This window comes from Pongo abelii, chromosome 2 (assembly GCF_028885655.2).
Source record: "Pongo abelii isolate AG06213 chromosome 2, NHGRI_mPonAbe1-v2.0_pri, whole genome shotgun sequence".
Lineage (NCBI taxonomy): Eukaryota > Metazoa > Chordata > Mammalia > Primates > Hominidae > Pongo > Pongo abelii.
Window position 1 is genome coordinate 208,337,366 of NC_085928.1, and position 12,936 is coordinate 208,350,301.

The 12,936-nt window shown below is 44.1% G+C and overlaps 1 protein-coding gene and 1 non-coding gene across 5 annotated transcripts in view; both read right to left on the bottom strand.

Annotated features, from left to right (window-relative positions):
* The window catches only part of LOC129058298 (uncharacterized), a 43,827-nt gene that overhangs the window by 10,945 nt on the left and 19,946 nt on the right, over window positions 1–12,936 (bottom strand). For 2 of the 4 annotated variants that reach the window (XR_010139384.1, XR_010139385.1), the window contains exons 6-7: window positions 10,137–10,201; window positions 470–7,904 (exon numbers count right to left, since the gene is read on the bottom strand). Coding sequence is in view for 1 of the 4 variants with exons in the window: in XM_054551060.2 (XP_054407035.1) it covers window positions 8,370–8,377; window positions 10,137–10,223 (95 nt within the window). In the remaining 3 variants the exon portion in view is untranslated. The other 2 variants (XM_054551060.2, XR_010139386.1) reach the window with 2 other exon arrangements.
* Window positions 12,304–12,407, bottom strand: LOC112134455 (U6 spliceosomal RNA). The gene has a single exon (XR_002915881.2). It is a non-coding gene; the product is annotated as a U6 spliceosomal RNA (small nuclear RNA).

A 12,936-nucleotide genomic window follows, 5' to 3' on the forward strand; every position in this document is an offset into this window, starting at 1 on the left:
TCACTGCTTGCCCCTCTCCATTTCATCTGCTGTGGAGTCCAACTGAGCCTCATCTGCCCCTTCAATGCAAACTCTTTCTCCTCTGGGAGTCTCTGAAGTGGGTGATATCCTCTGCTTATAATATGTTTCCCCTTAAACCTCTACTCTCTTCCTAGCTAGCTTTGACTCCTCTGTCACTTGTCCGCTTTGGCATCACCTCCTCATGGAAGACTTCTTTGACTCCCCAGATTCTCAGGAGCATGGCAGGTGAGGTGCTCCTCCCAAGAATGGATGGAGATTAGGGAGTGTGTGTTATTCATGCTTAATTCACCAGTGCTTAGCTGAGTACCTGGCATAAAATAGTTACTGTGGTGGCCAAAGTAATAACCCCCACCCCCACCAATTGCTCATGTCCTATGTTACACAGCACAATTACATAGAAAGGTGGAATTAAGAGTGCAGATAAAATTAATGTTGCTCGTCAGCTGACCTTAAAACAAGATTATCCTGGAGTATCTAGGAGAGCCCATGTAATTACACACATTCTTTAAAACTGGACGAGGGAGGCAGAAGGTTAAGAACCAGAGACGGTGGGCACAATGGCTCATGCCTGTAATACCAATACTTTGGGAGGCCAGGTCAGGAAAATCCCTTGAGTGTAGGAGTTCAAGGTCAGCCGTGGCAACATACTGAGGCCCCATCTCTACAAAAAAATAAAAACGAAATTCACTGAGTGTCACGATGCTTGCCTGTAGTCCCAGCTACTGGGAAGGCTGACATGGTAGGACTGCTTGAGCCTGGGAGTTTGAGGCTAAAATGAGCCATGATTGGACCACTGAACTCCATCCTGAGTGACAGGGCAAGGTCCTGTTTCGAAAGAAAAAAAGGACATTGGAATCAGGGTCCTCTCCATCCTGAGGTGCCTACAAGGCATCTCTCTCTGCAAACGAGTAAACATCACCCTCCAACTCCTTACAGAGTGGAGCAGCAGGAAAACTCCTTCACCTCATTTCTGTGCTGCTTGGGAGGCCTGGACAGCCCAATAACAAGCTCCTTGCTGATGAAGCAATCAGGAAATGGCTCGAGTTGAGCTAAGGAGAATTTGGATCCTTCTTTTGGTTCTCAATAGGCAGGGTAGGGGCCAGGCATGGTGGCTCATACCTGTAATCTTTGCCCTGTGGGGGGCCAAGGTGAGAGGATTGCTTGAGGCCAGGAGCTCAAGACCAGTCTGGGCAACATAGCAAGACCTGGGTGGCATACACCTGTGGTCCCTACTACTTGGTAGGATGAGGAGGGAGGATCAATCACTTGATCCCAGGAGTTTCAGGCTGCAGTGAGCCATGATCACACTACTGCACTTCAGCCTGGGTGACAGAGCCAGACCATGTCACAAAAAGTTAGAAAGAAAAAAAAAAGAGAGAGGGAGAGAGACTATACACAGGCACCACCACATTTGGCTAATTTTTAAATATTCTGTAGAGACAAGGTCTTGCTAGGTTGCCCAGGCTAGTCTAAAACTCCTGGCGTCAGGTTGGGCATGGTGGCTCATGCTTGTAATCCCAGCACTTTGGGAGGCTGAGGCAGGCAAATCACCTGAAGTCTGGAGTTCAAGACCAGCCTGGCCAACATGGTGAAACTCTGACTCTATCAAAAATACAAAAATTAGCTGGGCAGTAGTGGCGTGTACCTGTAGTCTCAGCTACTCGGGAGGCTGAGGCAGGAGAATCACTTGAACCTGGGAGGCGGAGGTTGCAGTGGACCCCATCACTGCACTCCACCCTGGGTGACAGAGCGAGACTCTGTCAAAAACAACAACAACAACAAAAACTCCTGGCATCAAGACATCTTCCTGTCAGCCTCCCAATGCCCTGGGATTATACTGTTTCCTATAATTGAAGACACTTGTTCTCATACTGCTTTAAGGTATAAAGGAAAAAAAAAAAAACACAGATAATGGCAAATGTTGGTGAAGGCCGGGCATGGTGGCAGCCTGTAATTCCAGAACTTAGGGAGGCTGAGGTGGGCAGATCACTTGAGACCAGGAGTATGAGATCAGCCTGGGCAACATGGTAAAATCCCATCACTACAGAAAAAAATATAAAAATTAGCCAGGCATGGTGGCGTACACCTGCAATTTTCAGCTACTCAGGAGGCTGAGATGAGAGAATCACTTGTGCCTGGGAGGTCAAGGCTGCAGTGAACTGTGATGGCATCATTGCACTGCAGCCTGAGAGACAGAGCAAGCCCCTATCTAGAAAAAAAAAAAAAAAAATGTCAGTGAAGATGTGGAGGAATTGGAACCCACATATATTACTGGTGGGAACATAAAATCGTGTAACCATTTTGTTTGGGTATTTCTTTTCTTGTCATTTTAATTGGATTTTTTAAAAATCAAGACCGGGTTTCACTATCTTGCCCAGGCTGGTCTTGAATTCATGGGCTCAAGCCATCCTCCTAGCTGAGCCTCCTGAGTAGCTGGGATTACAGGTGTGAGCCATTGCACCCAACTGGTGTAGCCACTTTAGAAAACAGTCTGGCAGTTTCTCAAAAGGCTAAATGTACAGTCATCCTATAATGCAACAATTTCACTCTTAGGCATATATCCCAGAAAAATAAAAATATACGTCCACACAAAAACTTGTACAACAATCTTCATAGCAGCATTATTCATAATGACCAATACATGGAATACATGGAAACAAGCCAAATATCCACCAACTGATGAACAGATAAACAAAATGCAGTGTGTCTCTACCATGGAATACTGCCATAGAAGGAATGAAATATTGATACACACTATGACATAAAGGAACTTTGAAAACACTGTGCTAAGAGGGAAAAAAAGCCACAAAAGATCACACATTGTACAATTCTATTTGTCCAGATTAGGCAAATCTATAGCGACAAAAAAATTAATCAATGGTTGCCTAAGGCTGGGGGCGAAGGTAGGTGGGGAGAGTAGGAGGTAGTGGCTAAGGGGTATGGATTTCTCTACAGGGTAATGAAAGCTTCTAAAAGTGACTGTGGTGATCGATGCACAGCTCTGTGAATATTCTAAAACCTATTGAATTGCAGATTTCAATAAATAAAGTGAATGGTATGTGAATCATATTTTAATAAAGCTATTATTTAAAATAATGATAATAGGGGGCTTGGCACAGGTGGTCATGCCTGCCTGTAATCCCAGCACTTTGGGAGGCTGAGGCAGGAGGATCACTTGAGGTCAGGAGTTTTGAGCCCAGTCTGAGCAACCTGGCAAGATCCCGTCTCTATGATAAAAAATGAAAACATTAGCTGGACATGGTGGCACATGTCTGTAGTCCCAGCTACTTGGGAGACTGAAGTGAGAAAACTGCTTGAGCCCAGGAGTTTGAGGCTACAGTGAACCATGATCATGTCACTGTACTGTAGCCTGAGCAACAGAGCAAGACCCTGTCTCTGAAAAGGAAAGAAAACAAATGCAGGTTTTTATCACTTTGTGAATGTAGCCAAGTTGGAGGAGAAATAGACAATAGTAAAAGAGCACTGAATAACGAGGGTGAGTGGCTGGTTAGGCTCAGTTGCTAGCTAAATGGCTTCTAAAAAATTCATTAATAAAGTTACGGCTCTGGGGACAGTCATGTAGTCAAAGAATAAATGCTAAATTCATTACAAATGCCCATGGTCCTTCTTTACATGCCTTCTAGTGAAAAATTCCTAAGTGCCTAAATAGCAAGTCTGCAATGATAGCAGCTGTTTAGTAAAGACTACAAAAAAGAAATGGAGGCCAGGCGTGGTTGCTCACATCTGTACACCTTGCATTTTGGGAGGCTGAGGCAGGCAGATTGCCTGAGGTCAGGAGCTCCAGACGAGCCTGGCCAACATGGTGAAACCCCATCTCTACTAAAAATACAAAAATTAGCTGGGTGTGGTGGCGGGCGCCTGTAATCCCAGCTACTCGGGAGGCTGAGGCAGGAGAATTGCTTGAACCCAGAAGGTGAAGGTTGCAGTGAGCCAAAATCGTACCATTGCACTCCAGCCTGGGTGACAAGAGAAAGACTCTATCTTAAAAAAAAAAAAAAAAAAAAGAAATGGCATCTTCTTCAAGAATTACATTGTGTTTCATGATAAGCTCTAATTTTGCATTTGTTCAAGTATTGATGAGATGTAGCCAATATGACAGCCAACTTGGATAAAATGCAAACAACACAATTTCATTTTCTCATTAACGAAACTGATTAGGTAGTCTAATATCAACTCTGATCTTATTAAAAACTGATCAGATTTTAAAAATTACGGAATTATGGAGCCAATAAGATGTTACAACCTGTTCCAAGGGGAACTCCAAAATCCACACATATCTGAGACCATCAAGTATGATGAAATATATTTGATTACTATATTGAAAAATAAACTGATTACAAAGCCGACAATTGGACAGGGGTCTCCTCATCCACAGCCACACAAACCTGATCATACAGCTATGTGGTTACAAGGCCTACATAGCCTAGAAGGGACTGGTCTGACTTGAGATTTCATGTGTATTTGTATTTTGAGACAGGGTCCCACTCTGTCACCCAGGATGGAGTGCAGTTGTATAATCATAGCTCACTGCAACCTTGACCAACTGGGCTCAAGAGATGCTCCTGCCTCAGCTGCCCCCATACCTGGGAATACAGGAAAGTACCACCATGTCAGGCATTTTTTTTCATTTTTGTAGAGAGAGAAGTCTTGCTATGTTGCCCAAGCTGGCCTCAAACTCCTAGAATCAAGAGATCTGCCCATCTCAGCCACATGAGTAACTGGGGCCATAGGTACATACCATCATGTCTGGCTATATTTATTTTTTTAAATTTATTTTTTTGTTGTTTTTTTAGAGAGGAGGTCTTGCTATGTTGCCCAGGCTGCTCTCAAACTCATGGCCTTCAAACATACTCCCATCTCTGCCTCTCAAACTGTTGGAACTATAGGTGTGAGCCACTGCACCTGGCCTGACTTGAGATTTCTTTTATCTAGCATCCTTTACTTGGTAGGATTGGGAAAGGCAGTAGTGTTTTTTAAAATTACTTAATAATTCAATTAGAATCAAACTCAACCTTGGCCACTGCCTTCTCTCACAGCTCACATCCAGTCTGTCAGGAAATCCTACTGACTGACTTCAACATGTATCCATGCTCTGACCATCTCTCACCACCACCGTGAACCCGGTCAGGATCACTATCATCTCCCACCGGGATGCTGCCACAGCTTGGCCCCCACGCTTCTACCCAAATCTTCCCATAGTCTTTCTCAACTTGGCAGCCAGGTCGTGCTTTTAAATCAGGAGACAGACCATGTCGCCTCTCTGCTCAGAAGCCCTCGGTGGTTCCCATTTTAGTCAGAGTAAAAGCCAAAGCCCCAGCAATAGCATCCCAGGGCTTACACGATCTGAACCAATCCCAGCCCAGTAACTCCCTGGCCTCCTTGCTGACTTTGCTCCCTCTATCTCTTTGCTCCACTGGCCTCCTTCCAGAGCCTCAGACACACCAGAGAGTTTCCTCCTTTATCCAACAGGATAAAGATCCTGTTGACTCAGCCTACAATGCTCTTCCCTCAGCACCTTGGCCAGCTCCATCACCTGCTTCAAACTTTTGCTCAATATTCACTTATGAGGCCGACCCTGACCACTCTACTTAACATTGTCATCTGTCCCCATTCCCACCATGCTCATTGCTTTCTTTCTTTTTGAAACAAGGTCTTGCTTTATTGCCCAGGCTGGAGTACACTGGTGCAATCACAGCTCACAGCAACTTCAACCTCCCAGGCTTAAACAATCCTCCCGCCTCAGCCTCCCTAGGAACTGAGACTACAGCTGCATGCCACAACACCTGGCTTTTTTTTTTTTTTTTTTTGAGATGGAGTTTTGGTCGCCCAGGCTGAAGTGTAAGGGTGCGATGTCAGCTCACTGCAATGTCTGCCTTTTGGGTTCAAGTGATTCTCTGCCTCAGCTTCCTGAGTAGCTGGGATTACAGGCACCCACCACCACACCTGGCTAATGTTTGTATTTTTAGTAGAGATGGGGTTTCACCATCTTGGCTAGGCTGGTCTTGAACTTCTGACCTTGTGATCCACCCTCCTCGGCCTCCCAAAGTGCTGGGATTACAAATGTGAGCCACTGAGCCTGGCCTTTTAAAAAAATTTTTTTTAGACATGAGGTCTCATTATGTTGCCCAGGCTGGTCTTAAGCTCCTGGGCTTAAGCGATCCTCCTACCTCAGCCTCCTAAAATTCTGGGATTACAGGCGTCAGCAACTGTAACATGAGGTCCCAGCTTCACGTTCATTTTTGGTTGTTGCTACAACAAAGTACCCTACATTTAGTGGCTTCAAACACCACAAATCTACCATCTTACAGTTCTGGGGGCCAGAAGTCCAACTAGGTCTATTAAGGCTAAAGTCAAGGTGTCAGAGGGGCTGCATTCCTTCTGGGGGAGGCTCTAGACAGAATGTGCTCCTTTGCCTTTTCCAGCTTCTAGAAGCCACCCCCATTCCTTGACTTACCTCGTGACTCCATATTCAAGGCCAGAAGTACAGCATCTTCAAATCTCCCTCTCTGACCTCTTCTTCCATTACCACATCACTTTCTCTAATTCTGACTCTCCTACCTCCTTCTCTTATAAAGATCCTTGTGATTGGTAGGTATGGGGGCTCCCATCTGTAATCCCAACATTTTGGGAGGCCAAAGAGGAAGGATTGCTTGAGGCCAAGAGTTAGAGATCAGCCTGGGGAAAATAGGAAGACCCTGTCTTTACAAAATTAAAATTAAAATCAGCTGGACATGGTGATGCACGCCTGTAGTTCCAGTTACTGGAGAGGCTAACGTGGGAGGATTGCTTTAGCCTAGGAGGTCAAGGCTGCAGTGAGCTATGATCACATCACTGCACTCCAGCCTCAGTGGCAGAGTGAGACTCTGTCTCAAATATAAGAAAAGAAATATACATTTGGTCTCTGCCCCTGGTTCCTGGCACAGAGCTTCCAAAGCTCTTAAAAAGCCCTTTGTGACAGAGGTAATAGCAGCATTTTCTGTTTTGATATTTAGTCTTAGTCCCAGGTTCCTGACACAAGGGCCTCTAAGGTCTTTCAGATCTGCAGCATGGTAAGAATGCATGTGGGATGCTGTTGAGCTAACACGGTGGCTGCAAGCTCCTAGACTGCTTCAGGAGGAGGGCTAGCTGCCAGAGAAAGCAACCGCATTTTTTTTTAAATGGAGTTTGGCTCTTGTAGCCCAAGCTGGAGTGCAATGGCACAATCTCAGCTCACTGCAACCTCCACCTCCCGGGTTCAAGCAATTCTCCTGCCTCGGCCTCCCGAGTAGCTGGAATTATAGGGATGTGCCACAACTTCTAGCTAATTGTTGTTATTTTTAGTAGAAACGGGGTTTCACCATGTTGGTCAGGCTGGTCTCAAACTCCTGACCTCAAGTGGTCCATGTGCCTCAGCCTTCCAAACTGCTAGCATTACAGGAGTGAGCCACCGCACCTGACCCCAACCACATTTTTTGAGGCTTGGAACTTTCAGCCTCACCTGCTGAACTCCAGGAGGCAAAAGGAACTGGAAATTGACTTAACTACCAATGGCCAACGATTTTATCAAACATGCCTCCATAAAAACCCAAACAGCAGGGTTTGGAGAGCTTCTGTGTTGCTAAACACAAGGAGGTCCTGGGAGGGTAGTGTGCCCAACAGAGAGCATGGAAGCTCTGTGCCCCTCCCCACTTACCTTGTCCTGTGCATCTCTTTCATTGGCTGTTCCTGAGATGGAGCCATTACATTGGGCCAGTAATAGAAAATAAGGTGGCCAGATGCGCTGGCTCATGCCTGTAATCCCAGCACTTTGGGAGGCAGAGGTGGGTGGAATCACCTGAGCCTAGGAATTTGAGACCAGCCTGGGCAACATAAGAAGACCCCATCTATACAAAAAATAAAAGAAATTAGCCAGATGTGGTGGTGGGAACCCTATAATTCCAGCTATGTGAGAGGCTGAAGCAGGAGAATCACTTGAGCCCTGGAGGTTGAGGCTTCAATGAGCTATGATTGCACCACTGCACACCAGCCTGGACAACAGAGCGAGGCCCTGTCTCTTAAAAAGAAAAGAAAAAAACCTGTTTTTCTAAGTTCTGTGAGTTGTCCTAGTAAATAATTAAACTCAAGAAGAAGGTCATGGGAAACCCTGATTTCTAACTGGTTGGTCAAAATACAGGTGACAACCTAGGACTTGCAACTGGCATCTGAAGTGAGGGTGGTCTTGTGGGACTGAGCCCCTAACCTGTGGGTTCTGCGCTAACTCTAGGTAGTGTCAGAATGCAATTGCGGGATATGCGGTTGGTATCCAGAGAGTTGGAGAATCGGTGTAGAAACTCTGCACATACATTTGGTCAGAAGTCTGTGAGTAGAGAGAAACGTGTTGTGGGAAGTCAGGGACCCCGAATGGAGGGACCTGCTGAAGCCACGGATGAAGAACATAAATTGTGAAGATTTCATGGACATTTATTAGTTCCCCAAATTAATAATTCTATAATTTCTTACGCCTGTCTTTACTGCAATCTCTGAAGATAAATTGTGAAGATTTCATGGACACTTATCACTTCCCCAATCAATACCCTTGTGATTTCCTATGCCTGTCTTTACTTTAATCTCTTAATCCGGTCATCTTCGTAAGCTGAGGATGAATGTCCCCGCAGGACCCTGTGATAATTGCATAAACTGCACAAGTTGTTTAAACAATATGAAACCTGGGCACCTTGAAAAAAGAACAGGATAACAGCAATTTCAGGGAACAAGGGAGATAACCTTAAACTCTGGCTGCCTGTGGGCCGGGTGGAACAGAGCCATATTTCTCTTCTTTCAAAAGCAAATAGGAGAAATATTGCTGAATTCTTTTTCTCAGGAAAGAACATCCCTGAGAAAGAGAATGCATCCCTAAGGGGAGGCCTCCGAAATGGCCGCTTTGGGGACGGCTGTCTTTTACAGTCATAGATAAGGGATGAAATAAGCCCCGGGCTCGTGTGGCGCTCCCAGACTTATCAAGACGAGGAAATTCCCACCTAATAAATTTTGGTCAGATGGGTTGTCTGCTCTCAAACCCTTTCTCCTGATAAGATGTTATCAATGACAATGCGTGCCCGAAACTTGATTAGCAATTTTAATTTTGCCCCGGTCCTGTGGTCCTGTGATCTTGCCCTGCCTCCATTTGCCTTGTGATATTTTATTACCTTGTGAAGCATGTGATCTCTGTGACCCAAACCCTATTCGTACACTCCCTCCCCTTTTGAAAATCACTAATAAAAACTTGTTGGTTTTGCGGCTTGGGGGGCATGACGGAACCTGCCGACATGTGATGTCTCCCCTGGACACCCAGCTTTAAAATTTCTCTCTTTTGTACTCTTTCCCTTTATTTCTCAGACCGGCTGACACTCAGGGAAAATAGAAAAGAACCTACATGAAATATCAGGGGTGAATTTCCCCCGATATCACACAGGCTCTTCTCTCACCTGTCTACCTGCTTAACTGCATAGGAGAGGCAATGGATGGTGCTCATGAACAAGGCAAGCATTAAAGTCAGACCAGACTAACATTTGACTCAGTCTTAATATTCAGGTGAGCTTGGGCAAATCGCTCATTAACCCCAAGTCTTCATCATTTTGTGCACATAATGGGGATAACTGTGGCACCCACCTGTTTTTGTGAGAATCAATGAAATATTATGCTTGATGTTATTGTGATCATGATACTATCTGACAAGGGCAGTGATGCATGATAACATCAAAAAATTAGAAACTGTAATGAGGTCTCTTGGGCAAAATTCCATACAAGCAAATGACCGTCTCTCCAAAGCATTCCTGCCACACTTAATTCACCATTCCCTGAACAAAATGTGCCATCTTCATTGTTCAGGTCTGTATAGTGCTGGTTTCCCTGCCTGGGCAGCTCACTCCATCCCATCCCAGCCCAATCCCCATCCCTCCACCTCCCCCTTCCCTCCCCTCCCTACTCTCATACAACTCTTCCTCATCTTACAGGACTTGGCTTCAATGTCACCTTAACTGGAAGCTTCTCTCCCTCTCCAGAAGAGCTTCCCATTGCACTTGATGCATGCACTATTATTTGATCATTTTTGAGTTACAGTCCAAGTCTTTTTGTACCTGAATAACATGTTGCCCAGTCAGTCTCTCTTCCTGGATTCAGAAGTCTTTCATGGTAGGTCCAGCTAGAAGTGACAAAAAGACATTCTAAAAAAAAAAAAAAAAAAAAGAGGGATGACACAGACAGACATCAGCACTTAAAAGTTTTAAATGGTATGTGGAAAACAAAATTTAAGGGCTTCTAGGAGAAACGTAGGAGGGAAGGTGTTACTGGGAAATATGATAGAAGATTAATTTTTATTTTATTTTATTTTTAGAGAAAGGGTCTTGCTCTATCACCTAGGCTGGACTGCAGTGGTGAAATCACAGTTAACTGCAGCCTCAACCTCCAGGGCTTGAGCAATATTCCCATCTAATTTTTATTTTGTTTAAGAAATGCAGTCTTGCTCTTAGCAAAGCTAAAGTGCAATGGTGTGATCATAGCTTACTGCAGCCTCAACCTTCTAGACTCAAGTGATCCTCCAGTCTTAGCCTCCCCAGTAGCTGGGACTACAGGTGTGCACTGCAACGTGTAGCTCATTTTTTTTTTTTTTAATTTTTAGTAGAGACAAAGTGTCGCTATGTTGACCAGGTTGGTGGTGATCTCCCACACTCAGGCAGTTCTCTCACCTCAGCCTTCCAAAGTGCTTGGATTACAGGTATGAGCTGCCACACCCGGCTGAGGGGGTTAATTTTTAATTATATAAAGAGCTCAAAGCAAATATTAGAAGGAGCCTAAATGCCTCCAGCAGTTGACTGGTACTGGTAAATTGTGATACACCCATATAATAAAATATTATGCAACCATGAAAAGGATTAAGATAGATCAATAGCTATTGGCACAACTGTCCACGAAATATGAAAATGTGAAGTGATGTTCAATCACCATGTACGTATCTTGAAGGATATGGCCCATTTTCTCAATAGCAATTATTTCCTGAGATAAGATTATGGGTCTAAAGAGTGAAGGAAATTTTTCACTTATTTAAAAGTATTTACTATTTTTCTAATTTAATAAAAGATTAAACAGATCATTGAATTAGTAAAAGACAAAGTAACTCTATAAAGAAATGGAAAAGACACAGATACCCCAGGCATGGTGGCTCATGCTTATAATACCAGTACTTTGGGAGGGGGTGGTGGGGGGATTGCTTGAGGCCAGGAGTTCCAGACCAGCCTAAGAAACAAAGCAAGACCTCGTCTCTAGTAAAAATAAAAAAATAAAAATAATTGGCCAGGCATAGTGGCATGTACCTATAGTCCCAACTACTGAGGTGGAAGGATCACCTGAGCCTAGGAGGTCAAGGCTGCAGTGAGTTGAGACTGTGCCACTACACTCAGGCCTAGGAGACAGAGCGAGACTTCATCTCAAAAAAAAAAGGACAATAAAGAAATAAAGCTAATAAGCTAACATAAGGAAAGATAAAATATGTGACAAATAGGCTGGGCGCATGGCTCACAGCTGTAATCAAGCACTTTGGGAGGCCGAGGCAGGTAGATCACGAGGTCAGGAGTTCGAGACCAGCCTGATCAACATGGTGAAACCCCGTTTCTACTAAAAATACAAAAATTAGCTGGGCATGGTGGCATGTGCCTGTAATCCCAGCTACTCAGGAGGCTGAGGCAGGAGAATCACTTGAACCTGGGAGGCAGAGGTTGCAGTGAGCCGAGATCACACCACTGCACTCCAGCCTGGTTGACAGAGCGAGACTGCGTCTCAAAAAAAAAAAAAAAATGGGTGACAAAGTAAAACTAATAATATGAGGTCTTTCATTTATCACACAGAAAATAACTTGTTAAATTATAATACCTGTGTGGGCGAAGGTGCAGTGAAATGGCCATTTTCTTGCAGTATTAGTGGTGTTTAAAATGTATATAAGCCTTCCAGGATAAAGCTTGGAAATTTTTTTTAAATCATACAGACAGTGACTCATTATACTGCCTCCTCCAACTCCTGGCCTCAAGCAATCCTCCCACCTCAGCCTCCCAAAGTGCTGGAATTACAGGCTGACAGCCACCATGCCTGAAAGCTTTGCAATTTACATCAAGGGTAATAAGAATGCTCATGCCCTGTGACTCACACTAATCTCACTTCTGGAAATTTCATCTTTGGATATAATTCAACTTAAACAGAAGGTCGTATGCACAAACACAGTGAAAATCTGGGAGTAATTTTTTTCTTTTTTTAAAAAATATGGAATGCTTCACAAATTTGCATGTCATTCTTTCACAGAGGCCATGCCAATCTCTCTATTGTTCCAACTTAAGTATGTGTGCTACTGAGGCAAGCATGAGTAATTTAAGATAGAGTGGTTAAGTGAAATAAGGAAGAATTATGGAGAATTTAAAAATCTATGCTATTTATAGGCACCTAGTAACAGCTCAGTAAATATTAGCTGCTATTATTATTTTTATGGTAATTTCACTCAATTAAAAATTGTCATTAAAAATTACCATTGTCATGGAACATAATGTCTCCTACAGTATAATTGTAAAAACAGATACAATTAGTCCCTTGGTATATGGGGGGATTAGTTCCAGCTCTCCCATTTCTGTGTATACCAAAATCCACGCATACTCAAGTTTTCGAAGTCAGTCCTGTGGAATCCACATATAACACAAATGGGAAAATTAGTGAGGTGTGGTGACAAGCACCTGTAGTCCCAGCTACTTGTGAGGCTGAGGCAGGAGGATTGCTTGAGCCCAGGAGGTTGAGGCTGCAGTGAGCCGTAATTGCACCGCCGCACTCCAGTCTGGGCAACAGAGTGAGACAGAAGGTTGACTTTTTAATAGAATTTTTCTGTTCACTTGAAGATATGGT